The sequence below is a fragment of the Phalaenopsis equestris genome, unplaced genomic scaffold (genome assembly GCF_001263595.1).
Source record: "Phalaenopsis equestris unplaced genomic scaffold, ASM126359v1 Scaffold001195, whole genome shotgun sequence".
Classification (NCBI taxonomy): Eukaryota; Viridiplantae; Streptophyta; class Magnoliopsida; order Asparagales; family Orchidaceae; genus Phalaenopsis; species Phalaenopsis equestris.
This window is the reverse complement of record NW_018165634.1, coordinates 86,453-112,188: the sequence shown is the minus strand read 5'-3', so window position 1 is coordinate 112,188 and position 25,736 is coordinate 86,453. Positions and strand designations below refer to the sequence as shown.

The window sequence follows — 25,736 nt, the reverse complement described above, 5'->3', positions numbered from 1 at the left end:
ATGCTCTTATTTGGCACAATATAATTTGAACTAATTCACTTTATCCATTCACTATAATTTTTTGACAAGGAGAAGGATGCTTTCTTATATATTGAATATCACATTCAAACCTTCATTAGTATATTTAGTTATTTAATAGTTAAAATTACATATTTATTTCAATTTCCTATTAGTGACAGATAAGTAAATTAAATTTTGTTGTTGCAATTAAAGTACTGCTTTTCTAAAGTCTTAGTTCGTAGTTCTAATATTACTCCCTGTGGGATCGATATCTAGGACTCCATTAGAGCCCTATATTACTTGAACGATACGTAATAAGTGTGACTTTACAATTATTGAATATTTATTACATCCATATTTATCGAATCTATAACTGTTATTAAGTTTTGGTACAGTTGCTGAGGAATTAAATCTTTTAGCAACAATATTAATTATTTATATTTTTGAGCATATATAAAGTCGCGGTCACAGTCTGAACTTTTTTCTTTCTGAGATTTGATCGTTATCTCTGACGTTATTTATGTGCTTGCCCCCTAATCATTCGAGTTGTTCTTTATGTGCACTGATGACCTTATTTGTAAAGGTTTGGATTCCACATGATGGACAAGACTGACGTAAGAGCAAATTGTATCCTACATCAGTGTTGATTAGAAAGGTTCTGGGCGGACCCATCTAAGAAAGACTCTTTTGAGTAGCTTTGGATCTACTCTCAGAATCTAGTGACCTTCAGTGGAGAAACTACAGAAGTATTCTTTAAGGGATTCCCCTCATTTGATAAGTGGGATGACTCTTTGATGATCCTTCTATTTGCTATGAACTGTGCTACAAATAGTCTGATAAGCTCATTGAAGGTGTTGATGGTGCCCTCTCTGGGAGAGAGTAGAACCATGTGTGAGTTTGACCTTTGAGAGTCGCAGGGAACACTTGATAGAGAAGCGTGTTAGAGGCACAAATAATATGCATGATGGTTCAATAATGATAGATGTGCTCATATGGGTTTGTTATCCCTTCGTAGGCCTCGTTGTTCGAGTGTTTGAAGCTAGTTGGAATAGGGTGTAAGAGAACCACCTCTGCCAGAGGAGATGATTCTCGAAAGCTGTGGCAAGCAGGAAGTGACCCATTTTATCCAGAGGGAACTCTTCCCGAACTAGGCATCATAGTCCATCACGGATGACATTAGCCAGAGAAACAGTAAGGTGGGGCAGTGCCAGGTGTGTTGTATAAGATGAATGAATGAAACTTGTAATGTCGAGAAGGTTAGCATCTCATCTTGGCAAGGGAATGGTTTCATCACTGCGAGAGAACCCTGTGAATGGGGTATTTCTGTTGGATGTTGAACTAGTGGTAAGTAAGCTCCATCTGGTTGCTTGGGTATCGTCTACCATAGAAGCTGAAGGATCTCGTGTTGGGACTCCTCCATTTTGCTTACTCGGACGTCTAGAGAATGACCTAAAACACCTTCACCAGCGTGGTAATGTCTTTCGAAGTAGGGAGATGCGTAGGTCTGACACCGTTGGCTCCATGAGTGCCTTATGGAATGATAGGTGTCGAAGCAGATCACTGTTGTTGCGAGTATTGCGCATGGTGGACATGTAACAAGTCTCGTAAGTTTTACAGTGATGAGAATGCTCTTTTCCCACAAACGACGCCAAATTGATATGTGCTAGAAAATTTGCAACAGTAAAGTAATGCATTATTATCTTAGCGTGATACAATGATTCATCATGCACTCAGAAGAGAGAAAACAACTCGTAGTGACACCATAAATTCTTATGTGGAAAACCTGTAAAGGGAAAAATAACGAGACTTGGCCCAGTTAAAGAATTTCACTATAAAATGATGATTATAGTTGTAACGACTTGTCCACAGACGGTTATAAGATCTCTCAAGTTACAACAATGACATGCTGATGAACTTGTTGCAAAGAACAAGCGGCGACCGATAGCGATCAACAACGATTGGTAAGAGGTGGTCGACGGTGGTCCGCAATGATTGATGGTGGTCGGCGGTGGTTAACGTTGATCAATGGTGGTCCACAGCAGTCGTCGGTGATCGAAGGCGGTAGTCGACGGCGGTAGTATACAGCGACAGGAGTGATGTTCGATTTCAGTTCATTCTCAAAGTTTCAGCTCTTTCTCAAGCCTCAAACTCTCTTTTAGCCTCATGAGAGAGGTGAAGCTTTATATATAGAGTTCTAGGTGCAATTAATTTATGAATGTTAATCACTTGATCGAACGGCTCAGAGGGCTTGCCTCCATCAGATGACGTTTATTGGACATTTGAAGTCCTTAACGATAACATAATTGAGTGATCTTAGGCTCGTTGAATTTGTCTCGTTAAGATGATCGATTCGACTGTAAACTTATCAGATTTGACATATGTTTGAACTTCCAAATATATCCGAATAACTTCCAAAAATGATTTAATATTTTGATTAGGGTTTGATTTGACTCAGATTTTACCAATTTTAGTATCATTGGGCCCGTCTTGTAGAATCAGTCATTTTGACTATAAGTTTGTTGAATCGGAGCTCTTGAAGACTTTTAATTAAAGCTTGAATGTTTTTTGCTCAAAAAAGCACATTGAATTCCATGTCATGCATTAAGATTCATACAAAATGTTGGAAATTTGTTGATGCGTATCAATAATAATTAATTTTGGGTATTTATATGCTAAATTAAAAGATTTTATTTGGATAAATATCAGTTATTGATTGATTTCACTAAACTTAATTTGATAAAAAAATCATAAATATAATCAAAATAATCTATAAAACAAAAAAATAATATTCATGTTCAACGAAATTTAATGAATTCACTTAATTAACATACACATGTTGAAATCATAGAACCAGTTTAACATAAAACAGAAAATTAACATAAAATTTTAATTTGTTTAGAAATTAAAATATCAAATCAATCAACTTCATTTATCACATTAATGATTTAACAAAACTCTAAAAAAGTTTTTATTCTAAATTCACCGCCAAATTAAAAAGTATATGCCAAAAAAATGCAAGCAATATAATATGGATTTAACCTAAAACTTAGACATTTTTCCTTAAAATATGCTTTTGAATAAGAAAATAACAAACCTACAAATTCTTCTAAGAAAATAGAGCTTGTCCTATTTTGTAAACCCAAAAAAGTGAATAAAGTTAACTGATGAAATTCCAATTTGAAACTTCAAATAGATGGAAGATAAGATTGGATTTCAACTTTAGGTGCTTGGAGTGTGGTTGAAGCACCAAAAATCTTATTGGCTAAAAGAGAGCTCTACAGAGAGATGGAAGGTAAGATTGGATTTCAACTTTAGGTACTTGGAGTTAGGGCTGTAAACGAGCCGAGCTTGAGCGGTGTGGTTGAAGCTCCAAAAATCTTATTGGCTAAAAGAGAGCTCTACAGAAGCGAGGGAGGATTTGGACACAAAATTAGGATTGGGCGATGCAATTTTTCCCACAAAGTGCAGGATTTTATGACAGAATCTATTTTTAAGATCTCATACAATGCAGGATACTAAAAACTCCTCATAATCGAATTGATTATGACAAACAATCTACTAAAAACTCCTCATAATCGAATTGACTTCAAATAGGTTGCTAAAGAAAACTATGTTTTATTTGACAAATAATTCTATTTTTTTTATGTAGTGAAATAGTTATTTCTCTTTCTCTTTGCCCCTCTATCATAGATGATTCCTTCATTATTTTCATCATTGAAGTGCTTCTAGTAAGTGCTTCTTTTCAATTGCTTCAATCTAAGTATCCATTAATTTTCATTAGTATTTGCCAAAAGGCGTGTGGTCCCAAACTTAATATAATAAATCTACACACAATCATGTCAATTCTATTCCAATTGAGACATCAACAAATGTACGAGGAACAAAGAGCGGAGTCGGAAAGCTTTTTTAATGAGGGCACAGATTAACAACTTCAAATCTTGTCTCATTTTTTTTTATCTAGTCCTGGAATCTATATTAAAAATATTATTTTATTTTAATTTTTTAATAAAAAATTGATGACAAAAAATATTAAAAACGTTTTAAATGTTGTATAATTATTTTATTAGCAATACTATATTCATTTCATTTTGATATACAAAAGATTTACAAATTTATTTAAATTCATATGCTACATATATATGTATTTATAATACACTTTAGTAATCATATATTTTAGAATGTATGAGAAACATAAACTATTTTTTTAATAATATTGTAAAGCATTAAATATATAAGGAGTTAAAAAACCCAATATAAATTTTAACTAAAAAGTATAGTTAGTTTAAATAAAATATGATTAAAAATTTAGTTTAAAATTAAATTATTTCTTATATTATTAAGTAAAATAATTAAAAAATGATTAAAACTAAAGTGAAAAAAATTTATTTATACCGACTCGATTAAAGCGTTGATATAAGCTAGAAAATTCATGATGACAAAGTGAAGGATTATCGTCTTAGTGTAGTACGAAACCCAACACACGCTCAAATAGAAGAAGAAATCAGTAGTGATACAGGTAGTTTTTATGTGGAAAACTCAAAAAGAGAAAAACTCACGGGACCTTGCCCAATTAAAATGTTCTAATATGAGTTGACGATTACAGGTACAACCCCTTATCACATGGGCATGAAACGGTTACACAATTTGTTGGATTACAAACGTCTCTGCATGAATGATCCCGTAGTAGGGAGCAGGCGATATTGGTGGCTTCTGATCGTGGTGGTGCCCGGAAGGCGACAATAGTCGAAAGGAGGCAGCGGTGGCCAGAGATGGCAGCGAGTGAAGGGCGGAGAAGAGCCAAAGGAGGTGACGACTGAAGGGCAGATGCGGTCGGAGACGACGACAGACATAAGGCAACAACGACGGTTCGAAATGGTGGTGGCTGAAAAACGACGACATCTCGAGGATGGTGGCTACGACGGCTAGAGGGCGTCATCTGCGGCCAGAGTTTGCATTTGCGGTAGAAGACGATAGCGGCAGCCAGAGGGTGTTGGTTGCGGTGGCTGGATGGTGTCGACGACGGCGGCGACCGAGGGGCGGGCAGGGTCACAAGGGCCAGAGATGCCAATGCATGAGGTTGAACTGCAACTCCCTTATCTAGAATCTACACTTTCTCTTGCTTTGAGTCTCTCTCTCTTCTCTCATGAGGAGTTTGGGGCTCTATTTATAAAATCTAAATTGTAAATAAAACATAAATCTAAAACACTCTCATCAATCAAACGATGCTTGATGGACATTTGACGGTCTTAATGATGTCGGAATTGAATGATCTCGGGCTCATCGGTTTCATCTCGCCGAGATGCTCAATTTTACTATAAGCACACTATATTTAACACCTATTTGACATTCCAATTATTCCTAAAAAACTTTCAAAAGTGATTTATTGGCTTGATTCAACTCGAATTGGGCCGATTTTTGTGCCGTTGGCTCCGTCTCATCGAGCCAGTCAGTTTGACTATAAGTTTGCTCAATTCAAAGCTCTTGATCACTTTGAAAGAAGTTAGAATGTCTTTAGCTTTAAAAATTTGTCTCTAGATCCGTGTCATGTTTTGAGATTCATGCTCAATATAAGAAATTTGTTGAAGCCGTATCAGAATTGACGCTGAATTAAAACTTTATATAAACTATAACTAAAAAAATATAATTTAACAGAAATAAAAGAAGATTAAAAAGTAATATAAATTAATATAGCTTTTATGTTATTAACTTAAAAATAATTACATTTCTTCATCCTTCTCAAGAAAAATATAGCATTTTTAATTAATAAAAACATATTTTTTGAGAAAGCAAAACTAAAGTATATAAATATATATATATATAAATTAAAGGAGAAATACAAAAACACTATTGTTTGTTATGAGAGTTTTTTGTTTCAGTCCCACAAAAAAGATAATAAATTCTTACCGTTACTCAAATGGAAAAAGCTCAACCCATTTACTTGACAAGTCCAAGGAGCACTTGGGCTTAAAAATGAGTGTTTTGCGGTATGTTTGAAATACGTTTGGCTGATTAGAAGAATAACATATGATCTAAAAAAAATATAATTTCGATTTATTATTTCGCTATTTATTTACGGCATAAAAAATAAACAACATCTTGACAGATGAGCATTAGCTTTGGCTTTTAGCTTTTGTTGTTACAAAAGCTGCATAGTCAAAACGTGCTCTTTTTTAAGATTTAGCTCCACTCATATACGTAACATACCAAATACTTAACTTTTAATAATATTATTTTAAGGAAAATATATTAATTTATTATTATTACAAGAACATATAAAATCCCCGGAAATTTTATATTTTACAATTAAAATTATGTTTATATTTATTTATATGGAAGAAAATATATCATGTTCTAGAGGATATTGACATTAAAAAAAATTAAAATTTTATAGAATTACCTTCAATATCTTGGAAGCTTTAAAAGCAAGACATACTCATCCACTAATCATTCACATATAAAATCCCCGGAAATTTTATATTCTACAATTAAAATTATTTTTATATTTATTTATATTTATTTATATGGAGGAAAATATATCATGTTCCAAAAGATATAATCTTAAAGAATTACCTTCATTATCTTGGAAGGTTTAAAAGCAAGACATACTCATCCACTAATCATTCAATCTATACTATCATTCTATCTCCACTTCTTTAAGCCACTTGAGGTCAAGGTCTCGCTTGTTTACGAGTAGAAACCATACGATCATGCCTTGAGGCCAATTATTGTTTAAGTGATTGTTTGGGGCAAATGTAACTGTTTGATGAAATAACTATGAAATTGTTGAAAAAAAAAACTGTTGTTCAAATTGTTACGATGATAATTACAAATTTTTTTTTTTTCTGAAAAATTCAAATTGTAAAGTTCTGACAGCCACCATAAATAACAAGGTCTGGTGGTAAAACACAATTTTTAGTTGTAATTTTTTAAGAATGCAGACAAAACACATTATTTCAAATAGAAAAAATTACGGTATGACACCACACTGCACAACCACCAAATGCATTATGAATTCTAATGAAGCCAATAATTTTATTGACTTGCAAGGTATCCTAATAAAATTATGTCCACTTTATAACTAATCCATAATTACTAATTATTTTCAAAATCAAATGATTTGACTAGAATAAATTTTAAAATTAATTCAAAATAAAATGATTTTTATTTACATCAAATATATTTTTGGTCAAATTAAAGCATGCGGCCTAATTAAAACGGGCGGGCAGCTCCTGAATTCCAATCTACTCATTCTAGTATTGGACCAGTCAAGGGGGCAGCTCAACGAAGGCGCAACGGCGCCTACTTTTGGTCATTTTTTTTCTTTTCTAATTCAGTTTTCTTCCTTTTAATTCACGTGGATAACACCTTCCCAGCGAGGAGACGATCGAAGATGTGCGGGGTTGTTGGGATCCAAGTCTCTGAATCTGATTTTGTTCCGTAGAGTAGTTTTCTTTTCCAGCCTAGATCGGCCGGGGAGATGCCCTGCTTCTTCCCGTGCTTCGATTGGAATGATGAGGCGGCGGAATTCGTTGGCGGCGGCCGTCAGGAGGATGAGAAAAGGGAGGAGAAGCCAATGATGCCCCCGAGCGTTGATAGATTGCCTGCGGGTGAGCGCTGATGGTTTGTTCTCAATTTGCTGCAGGTTTTGTTGAGATTTTGTTATACTTTCTTTTACGTGTGTGAGTATAGCTTGTCTCATGTGGTTCGAAGGAGGTGTTTTGATTGTGCTTATGTGGTCTCAGTCATATTTATGCCGGTTGATGGAATATTACTTGAGCTGGATTTTGAGGTTAATATGGCTGATGGGTACTGTGCTTTATGATTTCCGAATTCTCTTTTCCTTTTTGGGGTTTTTGCTTTCCGCTTCGTTTGAACTTGTACTTTAACTCAACTTTCCTCGGGTAAGTGTGTAGATGATCCAGTGACGACTTCTTTATCTTAGAATGTTAGGAGCAGTGTTTGATTGAGCAATTTTTTTTACAAGGGCTTTGTTTGCACTTGCAAATTGTTTGAGCTGAGCTGCATAAATCCAATTATTTTCTTAAATTCCTTGTTTCTCCATTTTTAGGTTAAATCCTGGATTTAGTGAACCCTCATGAGGAAGTAAGATTTAAATGATTTACATCTTTTTTCAACTTTGTGCCTCTTCTTCTCTCTCATTCAAAATCTACATTTTAGAAATACTTATCAAACTTTTTGGTAGGATTTAACTAGATTTAGTATCTTTTATGTCAAACAATTTTCAGGGTTTCACACTTTCAAGATTTACTATAAATTTGGAGTTACATGATTTTCTAAATCCTGCTTAACTTAAATCCGCAGTCAAACAGCACCTGAGTTTCTGAGTTTGTAATGCTTTTTTAAATTTTCAGGGAATGGAGAATTGAATGCTAGAAGATGTTTTGATTCAAAAAGAGAACATGTGAATGCTTTTAAAAAGGAACCCGCTAATGCTTTGCACAAGAGACAATTGGATAGTTCAAAGTTGGAGGCATTGAATCAAAACAAGTGTTCTGGAAGTGATTTTTCTGCAAGGACCTTCACCTTCCGGGAACTCGCAGCTGCTACGAAAAACTTTAGACAGGAATGCTTTCTAGGAGAAGGGGGATTTGGCAGTGTGCACAAGGGACGACTGGAAACAGGAGAAGTATGCTTGTTATTTTTTTGTCTAGATTTACTTGAAATCGAAGTTTCTTTTATGCAGTGCCAAAAGCACACCAACCTTACAAATTCTTAATCCGCTAGTCTAGAGTTTGAAGCCATCCTTTGAGGTTCTACTGTCTAAGAATTTGTTGATTTATTTGTTAAACTGATAAGGATATCTGCTTGCAACCCTAGACTGTGGCTGTGAAGCTGCTGGATCGAAATGGGCTTCAAGGGAATAAAGAATTTCTAGTGGAGGTTCTCATGCTCAGTTTATTGCATCATCCAAATCTTGTAAACATGATTGGCTACTGTGCTGATGGAGATCAAAGGCTTCTGGTGTATGAGTACCTGCCACTGGGGTCATTGGAGAATCATCTACACGGTAAGCATTTGATTTTTTCTGTCTATATTTCATATAATTCATTTATCATGCAGCAATGTCAGGGTTAATTTTGCAAAATAGGTGCAACACTCCATGAGGAGATTAAAGTTTGGTTTCAAAGAATTTATTAAATGATGCTTTTTTAGTTTTTATGCTGTTCCTCAATTCCTTTCACTGGAGTAGTCCGACTAGGGGAAAAGTTATCCTGAAGCATATGATATAGGCGTCAATGTCTACTGAAGAACTGGATATTTTTATTGTCTATAACAATACATAAGGATCTTATCATCCTCTACAACTTGATGTGATTTCCATTCGAGGTGGTATTCTTGGCAAGAATTAGCATAAGCACTGTTTTGTTGATTCATCATCTCTTTTTCTATCAATTAGTTTTCTTTTATGCTTATTTCATGAAAAAAAAATCACATTAAACATTCTTTATGTTGTCTTTGTAAAGAGAAAGGGATTTATTTGGCGGAATATGAAAGCAAAAAAAAAAGTCTCACTAGATTGGTTGAATTATGTGTTATATTTATTTATTTTGCTATTAGAATCCGAAAATTTGGCCGACTTCCAAAACTTCAAATGATCTAAATATAAACTCATTGAAAAATGTTTTTGATACCAGACCATAATAGAAATAGAAATATTATTGCTGAATTCAAATAATGTTACAACGACGACTCTTTAGAGCAGAAAAATAAACGAATAACAACATAAATGACACATGAGGGCGGCAACGATGGGGTGACTGACATGTTCATAGAATATGCTTGTTTATCATCTTTACTGTGTCTTTTTATATATTTTATTATGGTTTTGGAAGGTATTTTGGATAAAATGCATGTATCGGGCGCAAGGAGCAAGTCAGGAATCAAAACGAGGAAAAAGGAGCAGAGTGGTATTCTGGCGCCTAGTTGCTAGGTCTTGGCGTCTAGGCGCCAAAACCAGTCCCTTGGTTTGCACAAAAAGAGAGATTGGAAGCCCGACGCTAGATTTTTAGTGTCGAGGCGTGGACCTGGAGCACTGGGGTGCTGCCTTGCAGCGCCTAGGTGCCCGAATTGAGGAAGATATCCCGAGAGCTTGGAAACCCAGGCTGGATTCGTGGCGCTGAGGCGCCTTAAGTGCAGCGCCTAGGCGCGCCGCAACACTAGCGCAGGCACTGTAGAAGAACGATTAGCTGTGCCCTGATGCTACCTATGGATACCCTGGTGCCTCCTATGGGTGCCTCGACGCGAGTACCCAAAAATGGGCAATTATCATAATTCAAAACTTTAGTTTGGGGAGAGATGCATAAAATGCTTGATCACTAATTAAGAATGGCTTTTTAACCATTTTTCTTCTGTAAATTCTAGAGGGAGAAATCTGGAGGAGAAGACCACTCAACTTGCAAGGAGATTACAAGAGAAGATACGAGTGTTTGTGAGGATTGAGAGAGTTTATTGCTTGCTATTGGACTATCCCGCTTTACTGTGAAAGAGATGAGTACAATTAAGTTATATTTTCTTCAGGATTTCCTTGTAAATACTTGGTTTTTGATGTTTATTCATAATACTAAATATATGTTGTGAAAGTTTTCATGAACAGCGAGTAGTTTACTTGATTATCTCTTTAATTATGATGGTGATTGGATATGATTAAGAGTTTGAGATTGCTTAACTTGATTTGATTTTGAGTGTGTTGAGTTAATTTGTGAACTTAATTTACCTTCTGCTTGACCAATGGATTGTTAAAACTTTTTGTGAATTCTAAGATTCGAAAGGATTCAGTATGGTGCGAAAAAGTTAACTTCATTGGAATAGGGATATAATCAATGAGTTTAAGCAATTTTTTGGGGAATATTTTCTTATGGACAGATCAAGAGTTTAGGGAACTAAGCTTGAGACTGCTAATCTTCCTTAGTCCACCTGAAGGGGATAAGGAAGAATTTTTCTTCTGATTAACACTATTTTTAAATCTACTCCTTAGTTTTATCTATCACTTGATTAATTAAAGAGAGAAATCCTTAGCACTTGAATTTTCTACAAGAATCTTTTTGCTTGCTAAAATAGATTACTTTTTAAATTTAGGATAGATCAACAATTGAATTAGCAAATCAAACTTTTCAGGCATAGGTTGAAAATAGTAGGCTAGAACTTTTTCTTTATTGAATTTTTCTTGTTCCCTGTGGGGTTGACAACCGAACTCAAATGTGGTACATTGATATGCCACGTATACTTGTTTGAGCATCCGGTGCTTTGCAACACCTAGTGTGTGTCAAATTTTTGCCGTCGTTTTCTGGGAACAACAATTAATTTGATTTAGGAAAATTTTAGTTGAACTTGTAGGTCTTTGACTTGAAAATTATAATCATTTGTTCCCTGTATTTAAATTGTTTTGTCTTTGTTTATAAAATTTCAAAAATCGTTTGTATAATATTTTCTTAATTTTGTAAGTGATTCTTGTCTATTTGCTGCATAATATTTGTGATGTGCTTTTATTTTGTTTGTTTGTTCTCTCTTTTCCTTAGAGTCACTTTGCTAGTGACCTAGTAGGTGTATGCGCAGCGAAGGATCATCTGACCATGAACCCTACGACTTTGAGCTTGAGAGAAACGTAAAAAAATTAGAAAACAAAAAAGGCTTAAATAAATTTTAGAAGAGAAGGTGAATAATCCTTAGAATAACCAAAATGTCCATGAACATCAAGATATGCCTAGACCTCTAAGAGTTTATGCCAACCCTACGGTAGATGAAATACACAAAAGTATCCATAGTCATGCTGTAGAAGCCAATACCTTTGAACTGAAGTCTGCTAGCATCCAAATGATGCAAAATAGTCAGTTTGGGGGGACACATTTTGAAGATCAAAACATTCATTTGACGAGTTTTTTAGAACTTTGTGCTATATTTCGCTAGAACAATATCTCCAACGACGCCATGAGGCTAAGACTTTTTTCTTTCTCTTAGAAGGATAAAACTAAAATGTGGCTAAACTTTTTAGCTCTCGGATCAATTAGGACTTGAATAACCTTGCCCATAAATTCTTAGCAAAATACTTCCCACCTTCAAAAATGACTAAACTTAAAAATGACATTGCTTCTTTTTACCAACATGATGGTGAGTCTATGAAGCCTAGGAAAGGTTTAAAGTACTTCTTAGAAAATGTCCCTACCATGTTTTATCAGACAGGTTAATAATTTAGACTTCCTACAATGGATTTGTAGGATCTCTTAGGTCAATTATAGATGCTGTCGCAGGTGGTTCTCTCATGTCGAAATCTTTCGATGAGGCCTAGTCTTTGATTGAGGAGATGACTACGAATAACACTAATGGCCTTCGGATAGAGTCAACCCTAGGAAGGTAGCCAACATTTATGACACAGATGTTTTTTTGATTTTGACTTCTCAAGTAGTAGCTATCTCTAGAAAGCTAGATCAGTTAGGGTTAAATCAACCACACTAATCACCTATAATAGAGAAGAATTCATATGGACAACTGGTGGGTCCTAGTGCTTTATCTCTCGAGACCCTGAATGCCATTAACAATAAGTTTAATATCCCTTATTCTAATACCTATAATCCCGAGTGGAAGAATCATCTCAATTTTAATAGGAACAATAATAGTGAAGGGATGGGAAACCAATAGTGGTGGAATAATCAAGTAAGTCCATTGAGGAATTGGAATATTCAGGATAGTATCAATTCAAGACTCCTTACCCACTTGACTTTAACTCAAACCAACAGTTTAAGGAAAAAAAGTTGTCTTTGGAGCAAGTAGTATTGCAGATAAGCAATCAATTGCAGAGTCAAGCTGTAGCGATAAGAAACATTGAAAATCTGTTGGGCCAAATAGCCAATTCCCTTAGTATTCGACCCCAAGGAACTCTTCATAGTAACACTGAGTTTAATCCAAAGGAGAAGAGTGAAGAACATGTGAAAGCCATTAAGTTGAGAAGAGGAAGAGAGTTGGAGGAAGTGAGTAGAAAAGAGCCTAAGGTGGTAGAAGAGAACCCTGCGCTTGAAAGATCAATAGAAGACTCTTCTAAAGACTTGGGAAGACCGACCACACCCCTTAGGAAGGATTTAAAAGGGCCACCTCTATCATTTCCCTAGAGACTTCAGAAGCACAAATTGGATCAACAATTTTTTTGATTCATAGAAGTGTTTAAGAAGTTAATCATCAATATCCCTTTTGCTGAGGCTTTGGAGAAGATGCCTAGTTATGTGAAGTTTATGAAAAATATTTTGAATAAGAAGAGAAAGTTATGTGACTTTGAGACTGTAGCACTTAATAAGGAGTATAGTGCTATCATACAGAAAAAATCTATCTTAGAAACTTAAGGATCTTGGGAGTTTCACCGCTCCCTGTGCCATGGGAGAGAAATTCTTTGGGAAAGTTTTATGTGACTTAAGTGATGACATTAACCTCATGCCCCTGTTTTTCTTTAAGAGGTTAGGATTAGGTGAAGTCCAACCCACCACTGTATCCCTTTAGCTTGCTGACCGATCTCTTATTTATCCTAGGGGGATATAGAGGATCTCTTCATTAAGGTGAATAAGTTTATCTTCCCAGGAGATTTCATTATTTTAGATATGGAGGAGGATAAGTACATTCCCATCATTTTAGGTAGACCTTTCCTGGCCACTGATAGGGTGACAATTAATGTACGGAAGGGAGAGTTAACTATAAGAGTAAATGATCATGAGGTTACTTTTAATGTTTTAAAATCTATGAAATTTTCTTCTAAAGCAACTGAGGATTCCTGTTTGAAGCTGGATTTAGTGGACCAATTTTGTAGAAGCCAATTTCAGGAGATGTGTGAAGTTGATCCAGTAGAGCAGGGCTTGATTGAGGATGATAGACATGACTCTAAGGAAGAATCAACCCTACTTTTAGAGGCTAGTCCGAGGATTTATAGGGAGAGGTTTGAGTTGTTGGACACCACTTAAAGTCCTATACCTTTAGTCCCTTCTTTAGAAGAATCACTTGAATTGGAGATGAAAATCCTTCCAAAATATCTAAAATATGCTTTCTCAGAGGAGTCGTCCAATTTGCCTGTTATCATTTCCTTACAACTCAGTAGCTTACAAGAGAAATTGATAAGAGTTTTGAGAAATTTTAAGAAAGCTTTTGGATGAATTTTAGCAGACATTAAATGAATCAGTCATTCATGAATATGCATGCATAAGAGCCTTATGGAAGAAAATCATAAACTTATGGAGGACACTCAAAGAAGACTCAACTTTGTTATGAAAGAGATAGTGAAGTGGTTAGATGCAGACATTATTTACCCCATCTCAGATAGTGCCTGAGTTAGTTCTATTCATTGTATACCTAAAAGGGGGGAATGACTGTTGTATTGAATGAACAAAATGAATTAATACCTATTATGCATGTCACTGAGTGACAAATTTGCATTGACTAAAGAAAATTAAACTCAGCCACTAGCAAAAACCATTTCCCATCACATTTTTATGGCCAGATGTTGGATAGGCTAGCTATCCACTAATTTTGCTGTTTCTTAGACAGATATTTAGGGTATCATCAGATTTCTATTGCTTCGGAGGATCAAGATAAGACCACATTCATGAGCTCTTATGGGAGTTTCGCTTTTAGGAGGATGCCTTTCGAACTGTGCATTGCACTTGCCTTAACATTGCATGATGATTATTTTTTGTGACCTGATTGAAAACGGGATTAAATTGTTTATGAATGATTTCTTTGTTTTTGATTCTTTGTCCGATTCTTGCCTAGATCAACTTGCCAAAGTTTTGAGAAGATGTGAGGAGACCAACTTAGTTTTGAATTAGGAAAAGTGTCAATTTATGGTTTTCGAGGGGATTGTTTTGAGGCATAAGATTTTTGAGAGGGGTGTGGAGGTAGATCCAGCCAAGATACATGTTATTCAGAAATTTCCCCCACCCATTTCTGTGAGGGGATTTAGGAGTTTTTTGGGTCATGCTAGGTTTTATAACCGGTATATTAATTATTTTTCTAAAATTAACAAACTTCTATGTCCTTTACTAGAAAAAGATGTCTCATTTGATTTCGACCTAGAATTGTCTAACTACATTCCATACTTTAAAAGAAAAATTAGTTGTTGCACCTATTATTATTTCACATGATCGGGGGAGTCGTTTTGAAATAATGTGCAATGCTAGTGACTATGCTATAGAAGCGATGTTAGGTGTTTAGAGTTATACTATACCAGTAAGACCCTTAATGAGGCTCAAATTAATTACACATCCATTAAAAATGAACTTCTAGTCATAGTATTTATTTTTAACAAATTTATTCTCTATTTGATTGAAACTAAATGCACTATTTTTACCGACCATTCAACAATTCAATTTCTGATTTATAAAATGGACGCTAAACCATGATTAATTAGATTGGTCCTTTTAGTGCAAACAAAATGATATTGAAGCGGTGGATATGAAGGTATCAGAAAATCAAATAGCAGACCACTTATCTAGGCTTGATCAATGAAATTTTAATGATGAAATTAATGAAAATTTTGCTGATAAGTAACTTCTCTCTATTTCTGATTTGACTGTTCCGTGGTATGTAAATATTGTGAATTTTATAGTTAATTATATTTTACCTTTTGATTTGTCATATCACTATAGGAAGAAGTTTGTTCATTGTATCAGATACTATTTTTTGGATGACCTTTATCTATATAGAAAATGTAAAGATCATGTGATTAGGAGATGTTTTCCTAGAAGAGACCCAAGATGTGATTAGGCAATGACATGTCTCATATATTGGATGATATTTTGGGGTTTATAGAACTGCATCTAAGATTTTGCAACCAGGATTCTACTGGCCTACTTTATTTAAAAATGTAAATGATTATATTAAGACTTGTGACATAAGCCAAATAGTAGAAAATATATCTAAGAAAGATTAAATACTCTTGAACTATACTTTGAAGTTGAAATTTTTGATGTTTGAGGTTTATATTTAATGGTCCTTTTTGTATCTTTGTTAGGAAATCTTTATATATTGGTAGTTGTGGATTATGTCTCAAAGTGGATAGAAACAGTAGCTCACCCCAATTGTGAGGCTTAGAGCGTATCCAAGTTTTTGAAGAAGAATATATTTTGCAGATGTGGAGCGCATGGGGAACAACTTTAGAGATAAAAAGATTGAGACATTGATTATAAAGTATGAGATTAATTATAAAATATTCATAATTTATCACCCTCAAACTAGTGATTTAGCGGAGGGATTTTATTAGGAGAAAGAGAATCCTAAAAAAGACTGTCAACCCAAATATGAAAGATTGGGCTTTAAGTTTAGATGATGCTTTATGGGCCTATAGAACTGCTTATAAATCATCGATAAGAATGTCTCTATATAGGCTTATAGTTGGTAAAGCTTGTCACTTGTCCGTTGAATTGGAACATAAGGTATTTTGGATACTTAAGAAGTTTAATTATAATATGAAAGGCCGCTAAGAAACGATTACTACTATTAAATGAACTTGATGAAATCAGAGAGGAATCTTATAAAATGCCAAGATATATAAGGAAAAGATGAATAAATGACATGATCAAAAGATTCTTAGGAAGGATTTTGAGCTTGGACATGAGGTTTTATTAATACAAGATTGAAATTATTTTCAGGAAAACTTAAATCTACGTGGTCATGACCATTTACTATAATAATGATTTACCCTTTTGGTGGTATAGATATTGTTGATCAGAAGAGTGGAAGGATTTTTAAAGTTAACAAGCAAAGGCTTAAATTTTATCTAGCGGGAGATAGAACTGAACTTTGGAAGGTTTTGACTGTGTCAACCCAATTGAAGGATTTGACACTGTCAGGCTGAGGACACTAAACTAAGCGTTTCTTGGGAGGCAACCCAAGTGTAAATGTGTTTTGATTTGGCATTTTGTCTTAATATTTTGGATTTACATTTCAATAAGTGTGTTTGTATTGTTTTTGTTTGACTTTTATGTGTTTTTATGCTTTAAAATTCTCCTCTCCATTTTCTGCTTCTAGCATCCCAACACCAGTTATTGGTGCTTAGGCGCTACCTTCATCGCTTAGGTGCTATGTGCGGAGCGTTTCAGCCCTAGTGGGCCGTTATTTTGCAGAGTATGATGCCTGGGTGTCTAGATCTGTTTAAGTTGCGAATTTTTGACGGTAGGGGACAATTTTATCGCGGTCTCTCCTCTCCTCTTCTTCCTCTGCCAACAACCCTAGGGTTTCTTTTAGGTGCTATTTTTTTGTAGAGATCTTGTGAAGAACACTTAGATCTTGAGATCTTTTGGTAAGTTATGCTAACCTAAGCTTGGATTATGATTTTTATGGTGTAGATCTTGCATTCCTAGTTATTATTTTTACATTTTTAATTTTGTTTCAAATTTTCAAGCGTCTTTTGGATTTGTGGGAAATTTTCCGACAGATAGTTTTGTTCTTTTTTGCAATACCATTTCCTTTTTGTTAGTTGATTCTTGTGGCAGCAAAAACAAAGGGAGGTTGTTCTAGTGCTAGTTTCTCATTTGATTCAAAGAAGTTTGTTAGTGCTCGAGCAAAAGAGTGCTACAACGATTTTTTGGTGTCTTGGAAGTTCATTTTAGAGCGAGGTTTTCTTCAACCTGGGGGAAGGGTACCGGTAGTAATTGATCGTAGAATTGGAAAAAAAAATTGCTATAGGACTGGTGTGGCGGTGATTCCCGTAGTTCGAGAATTCCTTGCAAATTTGAAAGAGACTTCTTTTGATAAATTATTCGTTAGGGGAAGTATGTGAACATATCGACACGGAGTATTAATCAACTCTTGAGTTTGGAGGATCACGTAAATGATTTTTATTCTAATTTCAAACCCAACGATTCAGCTAGAAGAGATTGTAAGCTTTTTGGCTGATGGGATGATATGTTGAAGGTTTGAGAGGAGAGAAAAATAAATTTCTCTGCTGCGTCTATGAATGCTGAGTCGAAAGCATGAAATTATTTTATATCAGGTCAGGTTCTTCCCTCTACTAATCTTATTGAAATTACTCAAGATAGAGTCGTTCTTAATTTATGTATAGATTAGGAGAGAAGATAGGAGAGTATTTGTGAGGATTGAGAGAGTTCATTATTTGCTATTGGAGACATTTTTATCCTGCTTTATTGTGAATGAGATAATTACAATTAAGTTATATTTCTTCAGGATTTCTTTATAAAGATTTGGTTTTTGTTGTTTATTCATAATACTAAGTTGTTGTCATGAATAATGAGTAGCTTATTTGATTCTCTCTTTAATTATGATGATGATTGGATAGGATTAAGAATTTGAGATTGCTTAACTTGATTTGATTTTCAGTGTGTTGAGTTAATTTGTGAACTTAATTTACCTTCTGCTTGGCTAGTGGATTGTTAAAATGTTTCGTGAATACTGAGATTTGAAAAGATTCTGTATGAACAAAAAAGTTAAATTTATTGGAATAGGGGCATGATCAATGGGTCTAAGCAATCTTTTGGGGGATATTATATTTTGGGTAGAACAAAAGTTTAGGGAACTAAGTTTGAGACTGCTAATATACCTAGTCCACCGAAAGGGGATAAGGACAAAATTTTCTTTTGATTGACACTATTTTGAATCCACTCCTTAATTCTATCCACCAGTTGATTAAATAAAGAGGGAAAACTTACACTTGAATTTTTGACAAGGATATTTTTGCTTGCTAGGATAGAATTGCTTTTTAAATTTAGGATAGATAAACAATTGAATTGGCAAATCAAACTTTTCAGGCATAGGCCGAAAATAGTAGGCTAGAACTTTTCCTTCATTGAGTTTTACTCGTCAGAATTATTGATACGCCACGTATACTTGCGTGAGAAACCCACACTTTCTAGCATCTAGTGTGTGTCAGTGAGCGACTGTTGGATAGTTGGTAGGATGGCAGCACAGAGCTACAACAATAGCAGGAGGGATTTGTGGTGCGAGGGTTGAGGGCTGAGGGTGCTGTCGAAAAAGAGTGAGGATGTGAGGGCAGATGGTGATGTCGGGCTGAGGCCGAGGGTGATGTCGGAAGGGATTGGGGTGGTATGATCGCTGTAGGAAGGGAAAGGGTGATGCGAAGGCAGATGGAGGTATGGACATGGAGACGACAATAATAGGAGTCGAGAAAGAAGGCCGAGAGGTTTTGAGATCAAGCGCGTTACGACAATATTAGGGAAGGCTGGTAGGAGGGAATATGACATGGAAGCTAACAGGGGGTGATGCTGCTAGTTCTATTGGGAAAGTAGTAGCAAGGGTTGGCTGGATGGAACAACAGCAAAGGGGTGGCTGACTGGTGTTAATAGCGGGTGAGGAAGATGACAGGGAGGAAATTAGAGAGGATACAACACCACCTCGGAGTAGGATAAAGTTGAAGCATCACTACCATCGAATGAAATCCTCACAAGGGAAAACAATGACTTCTATAAAAATCTAAAATAATTCACACAAAACCTAACCCTAATTCCAACAAACAAGCATATAAATAGACTCCAATCAGCGGGGGATACAGAAAAGGAAAGTAGGAAGGGTTGGCGATAATGCTTGCTGCTTCAAAATACTGCCCGGTCCAGTAGGGACCAGGATCAAACCTCCCAAGTCAGTTTTGTCAGTCCATCTGCCAGACGGTTCAGTCGGCTGGGCTCAGCCCCGCGTCAGTCTCCCGAGGTTGCTGGAGCTTTGATCTCATTCATCGAAGCTTTTGGTTCGTCGTTTTCAATTTTAGTAGCACTTGGATTCTATTGTCGGTTGCACTGTCTCCCAAAGCATTGGAGGAAATTTCTTTACTTGCGAGTATAGATCTATAGCGATCCACTTTCTTAGTGTCCCACCACCAAACAGAATTGAGTCTGCATGTCTCACCCATATTATTGAATATTCTTAAAGTAATCCATGCCCGGTTCAATCCGATTTGAAATGAGGGTAGCCTGACTCTCTCCTCACGACGGTAGCCATGGTGGTAAGATGGTTGATCGTGATATCCAGAAGTGCTCTTTACCATGCCTGTCCAGTGTTAGGCACTAGTATCTCAATCCCATCGTCCCCTGTTGTCACCAAACCAGTCCCACCAATGTTGCTTTGTTGGTACCGGTCCTGTGATCTCGGGCTTTGTTGAAGGGGAAGTAGGATGACGCGCTTCCCATCCTTGGTGAAGGAATATGTGTTCTTGAATCCGTCGTATTGCGTCCTCTAGTCAAACTGCCACGCTCTCTCCAACAAAAGGTGGTAGACATTGATGGGATCACGTTGCATCACGCCTGATCCGGTAGCTGACTCCTATTCGAAAACTTCAGTAAGCACCTCCAGTCAATGTTGATTCTGTTCTTTTTTAGCCATGCCAAAGAAAATGGCTGGGAGTGTTTTTGCGTCATGAGACCCAACTTCTTTACCATCTGCGTAGATGCCATATTCTTATTGCTCCCACCATTGATGATGAGGCTCCAAACCTTTTTGTTCACCGTGTAATGGGTGTAGAAGATATTGTGACGAAGCCCCTGCAGATTCCTTGTACCTCAGCCTGTAAGATCCACCAAACCAAAAGTGCCTCTCTTCCATCCGGCGGCAGATGGTACTCATCATGTTCCCCAACATTCTTCTTATCGCTAACATCCTCCACGACATCATGCTTGGTAAAAGACACGACTCAGCTTGTCGTGCAACTAGAGGCAATGTGTGCTCAAATTTGTGACATTTGAAATAATTTTTTATGGGAACTGTAGCAGGCGTGCTACTCTTCTTAGATTTCGTCGTGCTGGGGGTCGCTCTATTCTTATTTGAGTAAGCTTTTGCAAGTCCCTTAGGTGGGCTCCTGCTGGTGTTTCCAATTGTGGGTGGTTGCTTGACTGATGCTGGTTGTCTGTTCTGTTTCTGTTGTCTCTCCAATTTCAATGCTAAGGCCTGGACAATTCCAAGTGACGAATAAGGCTTGCCGTCCTCCCAATTAATGGGCTATTGTTTGCTCCTCTTGCTCGACCAAATCACACTTCATATGCAATTGATCCAACTGTGCCTTGAACTCCTCTATTGACAGATCACTCTGCTGCAAGTGTTGGAGCCTCAGAAACATATCTTGGCGGTAATGGGTTGGGAAGTATTTCTTATGCATTGCTTTCTTCATCTTTTCTCACCTGGTAATCTTATCACTGCCTTCTCTTTTCTCAGTCTCTATAAGTTCACCAACTACAAGGAGGCGCTCTTTCTCAATTTGATAGCTGCAAGCTTTGCTCTTTTATCTTCCAAGTCCTCTTTATACCTAAAGACACTCTCAATTGATTGTAGCCATTCAATAAAGTTATCTGGATCCATATTTCCATCAAACTCTGGTATATCCACCATGATGCGTAGTCTTTACGTCTTCTAACTGACGTCTCCTCTTTAGGCCTCCTATGTGACTGAATTTTGAAACACCGTACACTTTCTTCTTCATCGCTGAAATTCTTCCTATGAAAGGGATTCATATCCTCCTCTCTTTCTCGCATTCGACTCTGTATATCTTTGTCAAGGGTAACCTCTCCCTAGGTTATCTCATTAATCTCTGCAAGCCTCTGTTGAAAATGACAAAAGTCTTGTCGTATCTCTTCTTCAGTAGGCTTGAGTATATATCTTCTTAGTAGCATGGTTGGAGTTTGGGATTTTGTGGAAGTGAAAATGGTATTTGGTTTAAGGTGGTTGCTCGGAAATCATAGGATAGGACTAAAGTTAGGCTAGCTTTGATACCAAATGATACCAAGTTAACTTAAACCACAATAGAAATAGAAATATTATTGCTGAATTAAAATAGGGTTACAACGACGACTCTTCAGAGGAGGAAAATAAACAAATAACAACATAAAAGACATACGACAGCGATGATGAAGGGGTGAGCGACTGCTGGACAACCTGTACGATGACGACACGGGGCTGCGACAACAACAGGGGGGATGTGGGGCACGAGGGTCAAGGGCACTAGGTGGGTTGCGGGCGATGTCAGAAGGGATTGGGGTGGTATGGTAGCTATAGGAAGGGGAAGAGGGAGGGGGGGGGGGGAGGACGTGGAGGCGGCAACAGTAGAAACCATGAAAGAAGGCTGCGAAGTTTTGGAAACAAGCAGGTTACGACAGTAATATGGAAGGTTGGTAGGAGGGATTACGTGGTAGGGGAGGTGATGTAGTTGGATCTGATGAGAAAGTTGCAGGGAGATTTGGATGGATGGAACAACGATAAAGGGGTGGCTGGTCGGTGATAAGAGCAGGTGAGGAAGATGGTAGCGAGGAAATCAGATAGGATGCAATACCACCTCGGAGCAGGATACAGCCGGAACACCACCTGTCGTTAGTTAAAAATCTCGCAAGAGAAAAAAAAGATCTATTTACAGAAATTTGAAATAACTCACACAAAGCCTAACTCTAATTCCAACAATTAAGCATATAAATAGACTCCAATTAGGGGGAAAACAAAAAAGTAAATCATGAAGGGCTGGCGGCAATGCCCTCTTCTTCAAAATACCGCCCGGTCTAGTAGGGTCGTGGATCGGACCACCCAAACCGGTTCTGCTGGTCCAATTGTCAACCAGTTCAGTCGACTGGGATCAGCCTCGCGTCAATTTTAGCTAACTAGATTCAGTGCAAATGATAATTGCCTAGCTTGATATCCACTACCTTGGTTGGTCCACTCTTAGCTTGACACCGACAATAACAAGCCTTTATCCCAGTAAGTGGGGTCGGTTACATGAATCCTTCTTCTCCATTGTCCTATTGAGAGTCATATTTTCATTTAATTTTGATACATAAAGATCATTTTTTATACAACATGCTCAAGTCTTTTTAGGTCTGCCTCTACCTATTTTAACATAAATCGAATCTAAAACATCTTCTCTCCTAATCGGATCATCAGATGGTCGACGTTTAATGTGATCTAAGTCCAAACCATCTAAGACGGCTCTCTCTAATCTTGTCAGCTACTGGAGTTGCACCAACCCTTTCCCAAATAAATTTGTTTTGCATTTTGTCTCTAAGTCTAAAGGTACTCATCCACCTAACTATTCTCCTTTCAACAACACTTAGCTTAATTTTATGCTTCTCTTTTAATGCACGTATAGATTATAAATTAATATTTCTTTGTCAATTAAATTAATGCTAAATTAAAAATTAGCTTTTTATTTTTTATTTATCTACTTAGCTTCCAGCATGAAATTAGGCGGGAAGAGGAAAAGATGGAAATTGTTGGGATAGGGCTGGCTATTCCTCTCAAAATCTTTATAATTATACCTTCTATATGTGGTCCAAGGACTTGCAATCTGCAAAGGTTAGAACTTACTGTTTTGGTGTGGTAACTATTGCTGAAAAGCTTTTACTTTTATTACGGAAAGTATCTTAAATATAATCTAAACTGGCCTATGTTTTCTGAAGGAAAGTTTCCTTTTCGAAGCATATTTTTAAACTTAAAATGTATGACTCTTGACCTCGAAGCTTATTTTTCTTGATTCGCTCTAAAGCGTCAGCAGCTTGTACTTCCTTAGTCCTTAAGATGCAATAAAGTTATTGTTCCATAACATTCGTTAAATTTAATTTATTTGTTCCTGTGAGCTCTGTCATCTTTAAGGCTGGTTATTCTTCTCACCTATCATATCCGCACGTAATATTTTTAGTTGTGTGTGTGTGAGAGAGTGGGGGGGGGGGGGGGGGGGGGGGGCCGGCGGTGCGCCCCGCCCGGAAGCGGAGTGGCTGCGGCCATCTGAGATATGAAATATTGCCATGGATGGGAGTGCGGGGTTGATGGGTATAATGAGTAGGAAAAGTACATTGGAAATCTGGGTATTGTCTATAGGAGTTTGTGTCGAGCATTTAAAAGCTGTTAAGAGTTTGCAGATTTAAAATTCATCAGATGGCGACAGTTGGAGAGTCTTTTACAGTACTAACCTTTTCCTAGAAATGCTTTGTAGATAACGATGAAAGCCCAGTTTTATACCTATCCATTCTTAAAACCAAATAAAAGAAAAAAGAATAGATCCTTATGACCTTCTATACATTTCCACGAGCATACCTCTTTATGCATCCTCATTCTTTCAGGCCATCTTCTAAATATTCTCTGTAGCTGCACCATAGGCTAGCGCACTGGCTTGATGCTACATATATCTGTAATGAGGGAGTATAGCCCGTTTTTTTTTTTGTGGCCTGTCCTTGTATGCCGTCACCTCTTCAGCCGTTTCTAATTCTAATCTCCTTAGATCTTTATAATTGTAACAGATCAAGCTATATTCCTCCTGAAACCTTGCTAGTCTCTTTTGAGTTTGTGCTTCCTCTACATTTTTTTCATGGGTAAAATCTGAATGAATTCCTGCAAGTTAATAACCATTACCATTGTCATTTGCTAAAAATATGCAAGCTTAATGAGGGAGGGGAAGAAAAAGAGGGAGAGGGAGAGGGAGAGTGCATGTGATGGGGAGAGGAGGACGGAGGGAGAGAAATAGGGGATTATTTCCTTCTATAAGAGATCTTTATGGTATTGTTTGCCATACCACACACATCATCCTAGTCGCATCCTTTTAGCCCACCTTCTGATTTTTTACATATAGCCAGCATTGTAGGCCAATGCTTTGGCTTGATGGTACACATTGCTATTAAGGAAGAAACTTACATTGAACTAGCCCATTCTTGTTTGTTAACCCTTATATGCTATCATCCATCCTTATATGATATTACTTCTATGCCCATTCTCAATTGCAACTTTCCTAAATCATTATGATAGAAAACACTATAACCAGGGGCAGAGTTTTATTTATTTATTTACTTTTTATTTTTTAACGCAGGGGTAGATTTAATCAAAAAGTTGATCCCTTGGATTCTTATGGTATTTATTTTACATTTCACAACCTAAGTGCTTGTTTGCACACAAAAAAAAAAAAAATGTTTATAACTTTTTTTATTTTGTTCGGAGAAAATCCTTCTCTGTTAATGAAATAACAAGTAAAAAAAAAATTCAGAGCATTGATTATAATCTATAATGATACTATCACCTTCTTTTTCTTCTTCTTCTTTTTATTATTTTGATGTAATAATATGAATAAAACTTGCATCTACAAATTAACACATTTTAAATCTCATTTGGCATATTGTATACAATAGAGGCATGTTAAACAAGAATATGATGTTCTAGCATGGTATCTTTTGTGATATATATAAAACATGTTATATTGAAATGAGTTAATTTGGATTGTGTAAAGATCAATTTTTCAAGAGGATAAAAAAAACTAATTATTTTTATTTATTTAGCTTTATTCTAAGTCTGTTAGAATTAAATGAAAGTTGTCAGACGTAATGGAGAAAAAAGATTTGTAGACCTGCCCACACTTAGTGGGATAAAGTCTTGTTGTTAATGTTGTTATTGCTGCTGCTGCTGTTGTAGCAACATTTTAAGTTAATGTTACCTTATTATTCTTTTATTGAATTTATATTTCTGAATAATAATAAATTATACTATCAGTTGAGGGATTTTAAAAATCCGTATTGAAAATTTGCATTTGCATTAACAAAAAGAAAAAGTACAAAAATGCATAAAATTATGCCGCTTCGGCATTTATAATATGATATGTATCCTCTTCAAAAAAGGCAAAAAGAGCACTATGCTCACATACATGTGTAAGTAAAAAAACAATTAACGATGCCTAATTGGGCACAAAAATGAGAGGTAGCCTTAGTTTCCCTTGGCATATGACAAAAAAAAAAAAAAAAAAAAAACGCTTGACAAGAATAAGG

At 36.2% G+C, this 25,736-nt stretch overlaps 1 protein-coding gene across 2 annotated transcripts in view; it reads left to right on the top strand.

Moving 5' to 3' along the window:
- The first annotated feature begins 7,242 nt into the window (after positions 1–7,242).
- Positions 7,243–25,736, top strand: part of LOC110033478 (probable serine/threonine-protein kinase PBL7) — a 30,105-nt gene continuing 11,611 nt past the window's right edge. Inside the window, exons 1-3 of one of the 2 annotated variants that reach the window (XM_020737472.1) lie at positions 7,243–7,607; positions 8,373–8,647; positions 8,839–9,028. In XM_020737472.1, coding sequence (XP_020593131.1) covers positions 7,478–7,607; positions 8,373–8,647; positions 8,839–9,028 — 595 coding nt within the window. In that variant the 5' untranslated portion in view covers positions 7,243–7,477. Of the gene's footprint in view, positions 7,643–8,372; positions 8,648–8,838; positions 9,029–25,736 lie in introns of both variants that reach the window. The other variant, XM_020737473.1, reaches the window with a different exon arrangement.